The sequence below is a fragment of the Haemaphysalis longicornis genome, unplaced genomic scaffold (assembly GCF_048455015.1).
Source record: "Haemaphysalis longicornis isolate Haplotype H1 unplaced genomic scaffold, Haemaphysalis longicornis Haplotype H1 scaffold_4, whole genome shotgun sequence".
NCBI lineage: Eukaryota > Metazoa > Arthropoda > Arachnida > Ixodida > Ixodidae > Haemaphysalis > Haemaphysalis longicornis.
The window spans coordinates 48,635,078-48,651,345 of NW_027526361.1; the positions used below are offsets into that span (position 1 = coordinate 48,635,078).

The following is a 16,268-nucleotide window of genomic DNA, read 5'->3' on the forward strand; positions in this document are numbered from 1 at the left end:
TTCTTTTATTATTGTGGAAGTAAGCACTCATTCAGATTGGGCAGGCCATTGAAAAGCAATACGCATACAAAATGTTTATAATAATAAATACAGTAAAAGCTTGTTAATTCGAACTCAGTCAATTCGAACTTACAGTTAATTTGAACTGACGCCTTGGTCCCGGCACAGCCATGTAAATTTTAATTCGAATGTTTCGGTATCCAGAACGGTTAATTCGAACTGGGATCCCCTAGCTTCCACCGCTCCTCCCAGAAAACGTTGCCTCCAAAAGTAAAAGTAATCGACCGATTACTTTTAATTTTTATTGCCTCAACTTTGCCATGTAAATAAACCTGGTTTTGAGCATAATAGCGTCATTATTTCGGCGTTACGGCTCGCTTCTCACATGAATGCATGTCTATGACTTTCTGTGGCGTATAACTGACTGATCAATTAGTTTCGTTCACTGTTTGAGCTCCATGAACATTATTTACAAAATCACCCGCCATTAATGTTTAGTAGCACCTAATTCGCGATAATGATTACAGAGGCTTGATTGTGTTCTGCCCGCACAGTGTGGTGCAATGTCCATTCATTCTAGCGCCCGCCCGCTAATTTGACCTCTGCTTAATTCGAACAGTTTTATGGTCCCCCTCGAGTTCGAATTAACGAGCTCTTACTGCAGTAAAGTAGCATGAGGCGTTGGGGGAAAAAAAAACGAGCAAATAATCCTGGGCCCAGAAATAACTGCTCTACTTCCCCCACGTTTATCTTTCTGGCAATCATCACGTGTGTTGCCTTTCAGCAAGTCCCTCTAAATCTTGTTAGAGGCAGGGCGTTCGGGCTTGCTGCTACTTTATTTACATTTTTGGATTGGCAACTATTTTTGTGTGCTCCGCATAGCTGGTGCTTGGTGTTTAAAAAGAAAGAAGTGCGGGGTCACGCTTCTCATGACTTTTGGATATAGCCCTCATTTTATCCCCTTTGCTCGGCATAGGGCTCCTTGTGTGCAAACAAAATTAAGGAAATGACTGCTGTTTATCATCCCTTCTGCATACATTAAAGGGGCCATACATTAAAGGGGCCAATTGTTGCTTGATTCGAAAGATTGCCTTGTTAGGATGATTCTGACAACCCTTTTAATGCAAACTTCACACAAGTGAGCTATATAATTAGGAAAAAAGAGAATGGCCGTGCGACCCACTAGCTCATTTCTTGCATTAGAACCTGTGATGTATTATAAGCAGCTGCACGATTGGCTGAGGCGAGCAAAATTCAATGCAAGTTAGGCAGGGCTTATAAGCTTGCCGAACGAGCTATTTGCAATTAGGGTAAGTGTAATGCATATGGAAGTTAAAAATGCACAAGTAAACGTAGAAGCACCAGTGTATACTGCTGTTGGTACTGCGTGCACTATGCTTGTTATAGCTGCACAGCAGTGTGGTGCTTTGGGGTTGTCTCATACGACACTGGCTGACTGGTGTTAGCAACATTGTTTTAGGCTATGTTCAGACTACCGACGCAAAAGCCATATCGTGATCTATGGGCGTTAAAAGGTGGTGTGTCACGCAGTTCGGTTGGCTGAGACATGAAATGACGTCATTCTTTAAAGTTATTACGACAGTTGCAGCAACACTCTGCACCCGGCCTTACGTGACCCTGTTTGTCGAGCGTACTCAATGTCTCATGAAACGATTACTACCAACTGTAACAAGAACAAGCCAGGTGCAAATACGTCAGAAACAAAGCGAGTGTGGACGCTGTCCTGAGTGGTATGGGGGCGCCATCATGGAGGAATTACGGTAAACAAGACGTTTCGCAGTTTTCTGCCAACTAAGCTGCGCACTGACATTTACTTGAACACCTGCTCAGGAGACGTCATCGCAAACGTTGCGAAACACACGATGAAGCGGGAGAATCAAAATTTTGGCTCAAATTGTTTTATTTCTCATTGAGTAAAGTGTTGCTTGCTGCCGGGCAGGCACTGGTGGCACCACAAAACGCCAAATCTTTCGAATGAAACAAACTTGCATTTTGTTTGCATGGCCCCTTTAATGTAGGGGAGAGTCGGGAGGAATGGGACACTTTTCACAAATGCATTTTTAGTTTTGTTTATTTTGAACGCAAAAAGATGGTTGATGGATTATAGTACAAGTCGGAACAAGATGCGCAAATTCTGAGAAACACGGGCTACTGCCACTTCTAGCGCCACTGCAAAAAAATAATTTCTAACAGCTAAAATCTGTCCCATTCCACCCGTCCCTTCGGGTGGAGTGGGACATCCTTTGGGAGGAATGGGACGCCAGTAAAGTATCGGTCCCAACGTCTTCAGCGGACATTAAAAGCCGATAGTTCCACATCAAACTTGAAGCAAGCTTGCAGGCGCTTCGTTCCCCCAATAGTTTTTGGCCCTGGCAGCTTCATCACAATATCCGTCATTGGCACAGTCCCTATATCTTTCTGCGGAGGAAAGTAAAACTTTGAGCTCTCTTCTTTCTTTCGGAGGAACTGGACAATGACGTCAATATTGTCACTACTTTCGACTCTACCCGTGTAATAAACGTCAGATTTTTTCTTACCAAATCTGACGAGGACAAAATCGCCTTTTTTCACTTGAAAAGTTTCGTTTGGGCAATCGGCCTCAGAAATGTCCCGCCTCTCATTATCGGAACCCGACATGTCACTGTCTGAATCATCAAATGCAATGGCAACAGTGTCGTCTTCACTTGAGGAACTGAACTCCTTCTGAAGTCGCCGTTTCTTTTTTGGGCGGGTAGTGGCGACAGTCTTAGCTGTGATAAGCGCTCTTTTTTTCAGACTCTGTCGTGCCAGCCTCTCTGCAGCTTCTTGTTCAATCGCATGCTTCTCGGGTGTATCCGTAAGGACTTTTGTCCTACCTTTCTTCCTTCCTTTTTGCCCTGTCTTACGCGGTGCAGCCTTAGGGTAGGGCCTTAGGTCACTTGGAACAATCCGGCTGGGAGATGCAGTTGACGTCGAGGCTGCGTTGCCGACAGTAGGTGGGAAGACATCTGTAGAGACGTTGCGAGCTCCATGGCCGTTTGTCTCAAAGTTCAAATCACTTTCCAGTCGGCTTGCGCTGTCCGTTTTCTCGGTGATGGTGGCCGTCTGTCGTGACACCTCTCCGCTTACGGACGTTTCGGGTCTGTCAGTGACTGATGACATCATGTAGTCATCCGAAGTGAAGGGCTCGCTATTGAAAGGCCAAATTCCAGTTTTCTGAAAGCCCGAGATTATGTTCTTTTGTGTCACCGTTAATACGTAGGCGGATCCAACTAGTTGTGCAACATTGTGGATGGAGATGGTCTTCCCGGGGTTATTTATGAGCCAATCATTGCAAGCAGCGTTGTACCGAGATTTAAATGGTCCGTACACGGACACATCCAGTGGCTGCAGGCGGTGGCTACAGTGTGGGGGAAAGGTCAGAAGAATGACTCCGCTCTCTTTGGCCTTGTTGATGGTGTTGATGCTCACATGGCTTTCGTGATTGTCGAGAATTAAGAGAATTGGTTCCTCCTTCGAGCACTTCGTATGTCTCACAGTGTGTTCTAATGCCAACAAAAACAGTTCGCTGGACATCCATCCCGACTTGCTTGCCAAACCGAGGCTTCCTGCCGGGGCGCCTTTCAGAAAAAAATCTTTAAACCTCACGCGTGGAAAAATGAACACTGGTGGCAGGGCGTTTCCGATGGCATTAACAGTGCACAAAACAGTCACCAGTTCGCCGCGTTCTGCGGATGTGACCTGACCGATTTGCTTTTCTCCACGTGCTGCTACTACCTTTGGTGGGTTGTGTGCAGTTGTGAAGCCCGTTTCATCACAATTGTAGATGCGGTCCGGAGTTAGCTTGTATCGGTCGTAGACACTTTTCAGGTTTGAAAGGAAAGCATCGACGTTGTTCTTATTGAAGCTTGTTGCCCGACCCAGACTGGTCGCTTCTGGCGATCGAAGCGATAGCTCGGGATGGCGGTCCATAAAGCCCATAAACCAGTCTCTTCCAGCTACCTTGTTCTGTTCCCATGACGCCGGGCACTTCCGGTTTAAGGCTGTTGCAAACTCGTACGCCAGTGAACGGACTTGCATTCTCGTAAGCCCATAGTGCATTTTGCTTGCTTTCAGCAAATATTCTTTCAAGAGTACTTCATCTTCTGTTGTGAAGACCATTCCGCAGACCAAATTGGACTTGAACATGATGCCACCTGTGTCACCGCATTCTCTGTACTTCTTCACTGCTCGGCCAAGCGATGATTTTGATATTTCAAAAGATTCTGCTACGTCTCTTATACTTTTCTTTTCATCGCACACCAATCTCACAGCATCCAGGATCAAATTGTTCGATGTTTGAGCTCTGTCGGGATGCTTCCTCTTGTAAACCCGCGGCATCTTCCTGAAAATGAAAATGAATCAAAAATTGGCAAATGTAAATATTCACGCACACCAAGCACGCTTAACGTCCTTGCATGCACGTAACAGCACTCCTATTGCTTCATACTATTCACGTGCGTATTCCGGGCTTCTCGCAAATGTGTTCAGTAATCACACCTTTTTAGTGGAGAAACATTGCATTTTATGATGCCCCGTTGGTTTAGCGCGTCTTAACGTCAACTGTCGCAGAAACAGCCTGTATGTTATTTAACATCACGGCACCAAGCATTTGTACACTTTAAATAACAAATAAACAAATAACTGCTTTCGGAACTAAAGCGGCACAGCATTGGAGCTTATTCGCTAGACACAGCACCAGCCGTATGGTGGGGAGGAATGGGACACTGTCCCATTCCACCCGCGACTCAAATGTCCCATTCCTCCCCAGGTGGTGTGCCCAACGAAAAATACATTCAATGGCGAAAATTCTCTTGTTAGGGCTAAACTTGTTATTGCACGATGTACGACCCTAACGCCTGTTTTCGAAGAAAAATTGGTATCAGCATAGGCAGGGCGGTTTAAAATTGAGAGAGGTGTAATTGAGTAAGCGGATACTTACTTTTGACACGTGAAAAACGAGAGTTGTAGTCAGAGAAAGCTCCATCCGCTGAAGACGGCCACCATTACAGCCAGGCTATCGGTATGCTAGCGCCATCTCGTGAGCAGCCGATGAACGTGTTTGAACTAACTCCTGGAGAGATAAACGAGCTGTCCCATTCCTCCAACCGTCCCAAACCTCCCGACTCTCCCCTACTCGTTAAAGCTGGTAATTGAAGAATGCTGTCGAAGCAATAACAAAAAAACGCACACGCCTTTAACCTGCTGTGTGACCCATAACTCAAGCTGTTTCTCTTTTTATCGAACTGAAGGTTGTACTTAGAGCCACTAAATAAGCTACGCTTCTAGGTGGACTTTTACTATATAAACCACATATTTGATAGGTACTCTGTGATTGTAGAATGCACATAAACACAAGTACTGTAAGTGCCATTGGGAAATGACGATTCAGACACATAAATGACAATTCAGACACATGGGCATTTTTGTTTTTCACCTTCATTAAAAGAACAACCGCCACAGGCAGGAAAGAATAACAATAGCCTTTTGTGGGCTGCCTAAATACCTTTTTGTTCTGTGTGTCTATCCGCCTGTCACTTGATTCAGCTGCCTGGACAAAAGTTGAAATACTTCTTGAACAAGAAGTATGTATGGGCTAGCCAATTCCATACTGCTCAAACGGGTTGCATGGCATATCAGCACTTTCTAGCTAAAAAAAAAAAAAAAAAACTAGCCATATTTTTTTGGAATGTCAATGATACGAATCTCAAACAAATATTCGTACCATCTGAAAATCGTATATGAACCAACACAAACCAAAAATTGGGCAGGAAAATAACGTTTTCATTTGTTTTTCTTGGAATAAACAAGAGCACTTACGTAGGAAGAAATCTGCTGTTTTTCTGCTTTTGCTTGACCTCCGTGTCACCGAGCAGACCTTTCTGGAGCGGGTAAAGCTTGGCACTTGCCTCTTCATTCACGGTGCCCAAGCTCACTGCGCGCCGCGACACGTCAAGGGCATGCCGGGTTTCGCTTGTCGAAGGTGCACGGCCGCAGTAGACGCAGTGCGCCACGCGTGCTCGCACAACAGCAGTTAGGCCACTCGCGGCAATAGGGAAAGGAGAGAAAAGAAAACTTTAGAGTGACAAAGAGAAAGAAGTTCCCATATGTCTGGGAGAAAGAGTAACGACGAGGAGAGAGAGCCCCATACGTCGCCGCTGCTTGCTCTCTCACTCGGCGGTCAGGACAGCTCTGACACTTCAGGTGTCTCACCGGCTCACTCGTATCTTCCGCTGGGCCGCGGAGGTCCGTTCGTAGCAGCCAAAATTTTTCCCATTGCAAACAATGCAATTTTGCCAAGACTTCTCGGAAATTTATATCGAGCTGCTTTTCGTGATAGCAAATAAAAAAATGTATAAAATGGTGTTCTGGATAATCTGTACACTCATCTTATTGATGCAAGAGAGAAAGCGTCACATTTCGCAAAAAAATGTACAGTAAAATTCTTTTTGCTGTTCTTTTGCACGCAGTGGGCTTCAATTCCTGTTACGCTCATTCGTGAACTTTGCAAATGCATATACTTCGAAGACAACGTAGCATTTGCAAACTTTTCATTGCCGTGTGACACGCCCAGTCCAGCCAACTTGACTTATTTCATGATTTTGCGTTGCAGGATTCCCTGATACCCCCCTCGGAGCGATGTCGAACGCAGACCAAGAAGAAGCCGACAGGCCCACTGAACCGGCGTCACCTGCTGCAGTTCCTCGAAAAGTTTGCACGGGAGCAGGAAGACTGGCCCGAAGCTAAGCCATTCCAGGCGGGAGCAAAGAGAGGTGAGGGGGTGGGGGTGGGGGAGACATTGGCGATTGGCTTGGCTAGCCTCTGTTCAGAAAGATGAGGCAATCATGTTGCCACTTCAAAGCGATTCTGTTTATATGTGGAGGCTTCAGGGAGTTGATGTAAGGTGGGGGGGAATTGTGCTGCTCTTTTATTTATATCGACCTAGTCGTCTCGTATGTGGTATTGGTTGAACTGTGTGTGCATGCAGGCATGTGCAAAGAGGAAGTACCGAAGTTATTGAGCAAAGTATTTGTTGGCAGTAGCTGTGTGTCAGGTGGGAGTCATAGAAACTGCCAAGAGCAGACCAAAGAGGACGAACATAGAAATACTGTTATGTCCAAAAAGTGCAGATTCTTTAATTTTTTAGTGAACAAGGTTCTTGGTGTAGTTACACGGTTGTGTTTTTCCAAGCCTCTCATTCCCCCATAGAAGTCACCACCTGCAGGTTGATTAAGCTGAACACTGAAATTGTAGTGTTAAAGGTACAGTAAATTAAGTCACCACAAAACCAAAACGGCAGCTAGCAGAAGTGCCTAGAAAATTAACTGAAACCAAAACAACGTGCCTCTTTATTAAAACAAACTGAATTTGTCTTTAATGGTTCCTCAGCATTGCAGCACAGAATACTAGCAGCTGGTTTTGTGAGAAAAAATGAGACCTTCTCTAGTCATTGCTAGGGATGGGCGAATATAGATTTTGAGGTTCGAAGCGAATTCGAAGCGAATAGTGGTTTGGTCGAATAATTTCGAATTGAATAGTTCGAATAGTACACATTGCAAATCACAAAGACAAATGAGCAACTTGTGACCTGACTAATGTACACAATTTTTTCTAATAATTAGAACTCACGTAGGCACAGCATTGTGTAAAACTATTACCAGTTGAACATTTATTGCAAAATCTTACACACAGCTTTCCTTTGCTGTATTCACAAGTTTTCATGAAGAAATGCCTGCTGCGCCACATGCTCTAGGTGCAGCAGTTGCTCTAGCAGCAGTTGCTCTAGGTGCAGCTCCGCTAAAAAAGAAGTATTGTAGCCACTAGTAATCCTCGGCCGTAGCCAAGCAAAGCGCAAGTGGCTGGCCGCCATTTTGAATAGGCTCGCTTAGTGCGGTGTACTGCCGCACTGAGCGAGCCTATTCAAAATGGCGGCATGCCTATTCAAAATGGCGGCCTGTACAAGTCTGCTGGCTTGGTGCCGCTATGTTCGGAGCGGTGTCGTTTCAGTGCCGCCTTTTTTTTTAACCTAAAGTGTGCTGGCGGCCGAGAGCTTCGTCGAACCTCTAGGCAAGGCAGCAACTCGGCAGTGCCGGCACTGATAATAGAAATGTCCGCGTTGGTGGGTCTTGAGCCAAGCCTGGGGTAACTCTCGGAAAGCTTGACCAAAAAGCTTGGCTTTTAGCTGCCTATTCGGGAGCATCGAATAATTCGAAAATATCGAATGCCTGCATTCGGATCGAAGTGAATAACGAATAGAGAGCTATTCGATCGAATATTCGACAATACCGAATATTCGCCCATCCCTAGTCATTGCCAATTGATGCTAGAGATTACATGCGGTCTTTAAAAAAATGTTTTGTTTCAATCTTTTTTTCTGGCTGTTCTGTTTCCCAGGAAAGGTGTTTATGCCACGTGTCCAGCCCAAGGCGAAACAAGACGACGATGTCGAGGTGGAGCTGGACATTGGAGAGGACTACGAGTCGGCACTGAACACAGCAAATGAGTCGGAGCTGGTGGACCTGGCAGGTTGGGCACTTCGTCCGTTTTATTCTCTGGGGAATACATTAACACACAACATTCTTCCGCTTTTCTGATGGAGGTGAAAAGCCAAAGTGCCTTTGTGTGGGAGATTTTGGCGCACATTAAAGATCCCCAGGAGGCCAAAATTAATCCAGAGCATTTCTACTACGGTGCGCCTTATCGCCTGCGTTGCATCGGTGCGTTAAAACCCTACAATCGATCAATCAATCAATCAATCAATCAGTCAGTCAGTCAGTCAGTCAGTCAGTCAGTCAGTCAGTCAGTCAGTCAGTCAATCAATCAATCAATCAACACAATGTCCTTTTTATGGCTTCAAGATATTGTGCAGAAAGGCCACAAATGTGCAAGGGGCGAGCCTTTAGATGCAGGAAGCAACTTAAAAAAGCAAGCAAAAGTGACATAGTCTGCAAATTTAAACAGTATGCTGATTCATGGATCCAGTGGTGCTAACCAAATCCTGAATAAGTGACCATAGCGGGCTTGTCCACAGGGCAAATGAGCGTACCTGTAGCTACCAGGATGTACTTTCTGCATGTGGAAGTGACGATTCTGCTTTCAGTGTTGGGGCTTACAGTGTGGAATGAATGTAGGCATGTAGCATTGGCCGTGAAGCAAGGCAGTCCACAAAACATTATTTTTGTTGGGACATTTCGGCAACAGGGCCCAACATTTTATGCAGGTGAACCGCAACATTTGGTTAACATCAGCCAGTCATGTACCATGATTAGACACATGGGGTTTCCAATTAGGGGCTTTTTTGTTTTTCTCACTGTATAAATTACTTGATTAAAATTTGTGTTAAAACTGGCACGAGTGTTATTTGGACAAGGCAATGTTTCAGCTGTAGCAACGACTTCTTTCAAGAACTGAGGTGAGAAAAGAGGCTTAGTAGCAGATGAGCTGGCGTCCTGGTGGCAACTTGAAGTGATTTAGTGGAAGGCCATATTTCTGCAGCTTTTACATGTGGCTGTTTTAAGTGCCGAGCACTTTAGGGGCTCGCCTTGTTGTCGTAGCTCGCTGTAACGCTCGATGTCAAGCGACTGCCGGAATCAGGTGGCGCAGCGAGATAACGGACCCAAACAGAGCCCGGCGTACCCGTTGTAGGGCGTCCTTCAGAGGCTTCGAAAACCACGCGGTTTAAATAATCATAAGCGTTCGAAACTCGCGAAAGGCTAGCGCTTGTCATTCACATTTCCGTTATTTAGTGCAAAAAAAAACTGCAGGTACATTTGAGGCAAAATATACGTAATTAACTGGCAGTGCCTGCATTCATTTAGTTAGGAACACTCGTTGGGTTGGTTTTTACGATAGTGAGCGAAAAAAGTGCAGTGCAACGCTGGCACATGCAGGAGGAAAAGCAAGCACAGAAAGAGCAGAACTCCCGCTGGCGCAGTTTCAGGCAGGGGGCACGCGAGCACTGCGGAGGCAGGAAATTTGAATTGCATTGGGTGGTAGCAGTGAGCCGATAACAGCGCTACAGCGCATTACAACGAATCACTGATCTGCACTTCTGACAGCTTTCACGTTGAGTGGAACGGAACGGCAACTTTTTTGGCGATACTTTCGTCCTCGGCAAGAGAAGACTAACTGAGGGAGGGAAACTGTGCTTAAAGACCTGGACATTGCACCCTAGAGGTCTTTTGCAGAGTTTCTTGCACTCTATTGATGCCGTCCTGATGTCGTGCCACTCTGTTTCTCCTTCTTCTTCCAGCCATTCTTGGTCTGCACAGTATGCTTAGTCAGGACCAGTATCACAATTCTGTGACCAACCGAAGACAGCGACCCGGATCTAAATTCGATTGTGAGAATTTTTGTTATTTACCGCACTACCCATTTTCAGTGTTGCTTGTTCAAGTCATGAGCCGTTACAGATGTTTGTCGAACACTTTATCCTAAAGCTATGCTTGTGCCTAAAATGCATGTTGTCACCTCTTATTAACTGATGTTATTCCAATTTCAAATTCATAAATGCTTATATTTTTAAAATAAGGTTAAAATAAGACGGAAGCAGTGACAATGCTCATGTCTCACATAAAGAAATGCTGCGTTGACTGTCACCAAGTGCAGGATGCGAAAATAGCTGTTGAGGATTTCTGCTGCGTAGTAGCTAGCAAGACTTCGACTGTCCAAAAGGCAGAACCATGCTGCGTAGCTTGCAGTTGACTTCAAAATAACAAGACTAAACACTATTTTTGCGCCTGTCTGTGATGATTCCTTGCAGCCCTTGTGAAGGCATCCATGCCAAAGCCCATGCCGATGGAGCCAGACAATGACACCAACACCCATCAGACTGCTGAAAAAGTAGCAAACGACGATCCGTCTCTCACTACACTCAACTGGAACAACATTAAGGTGAGGCGCACGTCTTTTAACATTGTGTTTAAAGGAACTAGAGCAGCTTGCTGGCTGGTGTGATGGAACATTGAGGTCGTGTGCTTGTCCTTGTGATACCTTGTAGCAGATTAAAATAAAAAAAACATTTTGCATGCCAGAGTGGACCCCAACTGGCTGCTGCCTTGCCTGGAGATGAGACAAGCAGGCTAGTGACAGTGATGTCAGGCGTATGCTGTGATTTAACGTTATGAACCATTCTCACGAGCTGGCAGTCCTGTGAATCAAGACTGTTTTTAATTGGCTTTTGACATTGAATTGCTCTCTAGCAGTCTTAGGCAAGGCACTTCACAATGGCAATAAAAAAATCAAGTGGCTAATTAGACTTGATTGTGCGTTCTTTGACCCTGAACAGCAGCCAGATGATGTCCAGTATGGTCCAGACTGGCCTATGATCAATAAAGAGAAACGGCTAACTGCTTGGCCAGTAGCGTGTGTGTAGCCTTTAGAGCCTTTGTGCTGAACTGTGTTAGTGGATGTCATTTGTGTAGTGCAACTCATTCAGCCCAGGTTTGGGAGTGAACTGAGTTGCTCAACTCATGGATGTGAACTTGCAGTTGTGAAAAAGCATCTGCGTGGGGGAGCTAGCTGTCAGGGGTTGTGGGGAATGCCCTAACCCCACACTCTAAAGCAGGGGTCTGCAGCATGCGTTCGTGGGGCAGTATTATGCGGCCCCCAGCTCGTCGTCAGACCCCCCCTCCTCGTCACTTCTTACTGAAGGCCAACACCAACACGCCAGTTCTGACCTCAAATGGGGTAGACGGAAGACAAGAGCAAAGAATTGATTGCTTTCACAAGTCAATGTTATTGTGGCCTCATGTGCGAACAATTTCAGCAAGTTTTTTTTTAATTAAAGAGGCCTAGACAAAAACCAGCATGTGCTGTGCTGATGAGCACTTGGGTTTAATTTCAGTGGTCTTGTTGTTCGTTGCATTCCATCCAGTATGGCTTTAGCCTTCAAAACATCCATCGGTGGAGTCAGCACATGAAGTTTTTCTGATATGTGTTTGGATGTGCAGATAGATGTTGTATGATGAGATGTCCTTAAAAAAGGGGGATAAACTTTCATTCACATAAGAAGATGGAGGCATCTTGTGGGCAATGCTGATAAGGAAATGTGTTGGCATTGACAAAGAGCAGACAATGTTAGGACAATGCTTGTGCTCTACTGAAAGTGTGCGGCAGATGGTGACCAATAGCAAGGATCTCTGCCTCGTGATGTGTAAATGCAGCGATAACGCATAATTGTGGAAAAAGGTGGCTGTGATCTAAATAAATGCAGGAACGGGGTGGTAAACCTTGCAGAATCAATCATTAGAGCTTTCTGCTGTTTGCAAAAAAAGTAACATTTCGTTTAAATGTCTGTGTGATGCAGCTTCAAGATTGCACAAGCTTACTTCATTCAGAAAAGCGTTTCAGGGCCCCTTTAATGTGCTGTAGTGGTATTGCTGTTATGTGCGTGTATTATTGCAGGTAAATTATGTAGTATTATGCATCAATAATGCACTGTGCAACCAAATACGATGTCGGTTGATGCAAGATTGTTTCACGAGTCCTAATAAGGTTGCGTCACGTCTGAAATTCTTTTCTTCCATGCACGTCTCTGGCAGGCTTGCGGTACAGGGTTTGTCTTGACTGATACCGGGATCGTGAGCACTTGGTCTGCCTTTTTCAGAATATTCGGCGAGATGATTTCAAGAAGCTCTTTGAAGGCCTCAAGAAGAATACGCACCTCGAGACCCTTTCCCTAGCAAATGTTGATCTCACTGACAGCTTAGTCAAGGTGAGTAACCCCTAGTCGCGCATTTTTCTGTTTCGCTCTCTTTTAAGAGAAAGGTTTCACGACACATTGCCTTAAAAGCTGTGAAGGACTAGCTATATTACGCTATGTATTGTTCCAGCACCATTGTTGGAGGCACAGGTGCTTGCAGCTAGCAGTGCATGTTGCATGCTGATCTGCTATGTGTAGATGTCTGGTCTATTTGTTACCCTCTCTTAGAGCCCCCAGTGCAGAAATTAGGTTCTGGTGTGTTTAGAGCCAAGGCCTGCACAATTTTACCAATAAGCTGAATCTCTGTAAAGATGGTTTGGTGAATAGGTTCTTTCCAAAGCAGCAACAATGAAGCTGTTTTGAACTTTATGAGAATGAAATGCTGTACTTACAACTTCTACTGGACTTCCAGAAATGCTCGTGAGGGAATGGAGCTGAAAAAAAAAAAATCAAAGCCAGCTTGCACAACGGTGCAAGCCTGATGCCTCAGCAGAGCTGTGCTCGTCTCACTGAGCTAAACTCGATGGGTGTCATATAAGTCGCTGAGAACCGTGGCGCTCATCAGCATTAGATCAAATCAAATGCAAAGTATAGTATGTAAGCGTTTCAAAAACCTTCATATACTTCATCGTCCGCCGCCGCAGAGTGTTCATCAAACACTCCCGCGCTGTTGAAGACCTGCACTACTTCTTCTTCTTCTTCTTCTGGGCGATTGCATTTTTGCCTGCCAGCGTGGCGCACTTCCTGATGAGCCGCGTCTTCTTCAAGCGGTCTCAATCTTCTTTGGTTGCCCCATCCACCCCCCATGTACACGGCACAGTCGGAGAAAGTTCTGCCGCCGTCACCACGGCGAATGAAAGTTTTATGAGCGCATGTGGTTGCCCCTAGCAACGCAGAGCAAGGGATGTTGGGAGCAGACAATAGTCATTTTGTCGGCAGGCGTATTAGCCCTTCTTACTCCCGATTCCTGGCCAATCCCCCATATGGGTATGTGCTGCCGTGAGCTCTCACAAGACGCAAAGCTCATTGTTTCGTTCCAATATTTACTTCCGAATTTTTTTACCAATTATCACTTGTGATTATATATGCTCTTTCTTCATTGAAATGCTTTTAAGTTTCTACTTTACGGTTTTGTGTAGCGGGCGCATTAGCCCTCCCGACTCCCGATTCTGGGCCAATCCCCCAAGTGGGTACATGCTGCCGGGCGCCCTCATGAAGACGCATGTTCACATGTGCTAGTTAGTTTCTTGGTATTTTTTCTGTTCACTGACGGCACAATTAAGAGCTTAAACAGCTCTGCTGTTAAAATAATTGGCAGGGAAGAAGTGCTGGCGTTCCAAACCAATATGAAATGATTGGTTATCTCACTGTCTGAACTGCTATGCGACAACTGGCTGTTAAGCTGCTGACTTCGAAGCTAGGTCCAATATAAGAGAAATAAAATGCTGGCACGTTAAGAGTTGTGAGTCTCATGATCAAGCAGCTTACAGTTAGGTGACTGAGTAGCAGGGCCAAATATCAAATTTGCACTACAAAAACGAAATTGAAACGTATTATTTCTGTAAAAATTGGCCCAATAGTATTAGGACGAGAATGAGCCCTCTGGCAGTGCATGCAATGGCTCATTAATCCCCTTGAAGCCAAAGTAAAACTGGACCAGCAGACAGCTGCTATGTTTGGCTGACTACCATTGTCTTTGTTAACTGTTATGTTGTCGAGCATAAATACAGCGATTGAATGCCATGTCCGCATTCACTGTTGGTGCCATAATCACAAAAGTGAAATGCTATTTTTTCTTGTTTTGCCAAAGCAGCAGCTAGCGGCTGCCACACCTTATTTTTACACTTCATGGTGTGCAAATTTTCTTAAGAAATCATGTTCTTGCTGCAAAAATGACAACTGCTTTCGAAACAGCATTTCCTAAGCTGAACACTGGATAGCATTACTTGTATTGAGCACCTTGAACGCAACGAAATTTTCTATTGAAATTGTCAGTCAGAAATTGTGCACTGATTCTTCAAATTGTATACTGAATTTCAATAGGCTCTGCTGCAAAAGAGCTGAGCACAGCCAATTTCCCCTTCCCTGGCTTGCCTCGCCCTCGCATAAACCCGAGTTCCCAGTCTTTGGCGAAAGGTTCGCCATCTCTCTGGAATACTAAGCAGCAGCACTCTGCTACTCCCAAGCGCAGCTTACAAATGTGCAGTGTCAACCACATTCAAAGCCATAATAAAGAAAACAGAACTAACATGACACACTGACGGCACTTTCCGTTGGAGTTCAAGGACAGGTTTACAGAACCTGAAACTCCAGAATAGGAAATACCAGAACGAGAAAATGAGTGACAAATGGCAGTGGAGCACCTGAAGGAATGGTGTGTGATTGAAAGGCCTTGAAGATGAAAATGGTCAAAAATTTAGGACGAAAGAATAAAATACTCACTGTTTTTCGAGTAAAATGATGCCGGTGGGATGCCATTGTGCGAGCTCCCAGGTGTGGTCATTTTTCTCGAGCTTCCAGCAGGCCTTCGCCAGCGCTTTTCTAACTACTCACATGAGGAAACTTTGTCAGGGTATCAAAAACAATACTCCGGGCTTTGGTCTTAGCTTAATGCAATTTATCATCGCTTTCAGGCGTCTCAAATACCGCGTATCAAATTTGATACGCTTGGCGCTGTGGGGTTAACTCGCAATAGAGTGAAAAAGATTGCAAAAGAGGAAGCATTTGTTCTTTTTTTTTCCCCGGAGTTTTAAAAGTGCCCTCCTGCCGTGTGTTGTGCAGCGCCTCATTGAAGCCATCCGGCAGAACAAGACGCTGAAGTCCCTTAACGTGGAGTCCAACTACATCAGCGGGCCCACCCTCAAGGACCTTGTGGAGGCCACCAATGCGCAGCAATCTCTCGAGGAGCTCAGGGCATGCAACCAGGTGGGCCGTCCCTCACAGGCTGAACACTTTTCAAAAGAGTGCCTTCATGGCTGCCAGGGCCAAGCTGCTCACTATTTGCCCGCAGGGACAGAGAGGAGAGAAGCATTGAAATTTTTGCAGTTGCCAATGGTGGGAATTTGTCTGCTTAGGCCATCCAAGTGGGTGGCAGGCTTGCTGAGCTTGGGAAGTTTTAAAAGGTTCTACGTTCGATGTGGGCTTAGTGGTTCGATGAGTTTGAGTCCCTATTGTCGTTGGGAAAAATGCTTGTAGGGCTGAGCAGTGGTGACCATTTGTGTTTTGGGGAGCACAGGTAGGTTGATCTTATTCAACAATGTTCTGTGGGGAGCATCACCAGTCAGCCTGCTTATGCGGAGCTTTGTGATGCTGGAGCAGCATTCATGGCTACTAGCAACAGGGGATGTCGAGTGGTGTGTATGTGGAGTGCAGAGGTGGTAGGGAAGGACCAGGTTTAAGGTTTCAAGGGTTATTGTTGTCTCAGTCAGTATAATAATTCACAGAATGGGGTTAATCTACTTTAGCCCTGTGTTGAAATGCGGTGTAACAGAGTGCACTTACAGGCAAAACCCATGCCCTCTGTACA

The 16,268-nt window shown here is 45.3% G+C and overlaps 2 protein-coding genes across 6 annotated transcripts in view; one reads left to right on the forward strand and one right to left on the reverse strand.

Moving 5' to 3' along the window:
• Nucleotides 1-16,268, forward strand: part of LOC144178660 (tropomodulin-like) — a 129,174-nt gene that overhangs the window by 96,545 nt on the left and 16,361 nt on the right. For all 4 annotated transcript variants that reach the window (XM_077706666.1, XM_077706667.1, XM_077706669.1 and 1 more), the window contains 6 exons: nt 6,653-6,812; nt 8,434-8,565; nt 10,292-10,381; nt 10,802-10,932; nt 12,647-12,754; nt 15,524-15,667. In XM_077706666.1, the coding sequence (XP_077562792.1) occupies nt 6,653-6,812; nt 8,434-8,565; nt 10,292-10,381; nt 10,802-10,932; nt 12,647-12,754; nt 15,524-15,667 (765 nt within the window). The remainder of the gene's footprint in view (nt 1-6,652; nt 6,813-8,433; nt 8,566-10,291; nt 10,382-10,801; nt 10,933-12,646; nt 12,755-15,523; nt 15,668-16,268) is intronic.
• Nucleotides 1,909-5,157, reverse strand: LOC144178658 (uncharacterized). Of its 2 annotated transcripts, XM_077706664.1 has the most exons (2): nt 4,982-5,157; nt 1,910-4,384 (listed from the first exon to the last, which is right to left on the reverse strand). In XM_077706664.1, the coding sequence occupies exon 2, from the start codon at nt 4,378-4,380 to the stop codon at nt 2,308-2,310; it is 2,073 nt and encodes a 690-aa protein (XP_077562790.1). In that variant the 5' UTR covers nt 4,381-4,384; nt 4,982-5,157; the 3' UTR covers nt 1,910-2,307. The 2 variants fall into 2 exon arrangements, with proteins under 2 accessions (XP_077562791.1, XP_077562790.1); XM_077706665.1 differs by lacking the exon at nt 4,982-5,157 and having other exon boundaries at nt 1,909-4,845.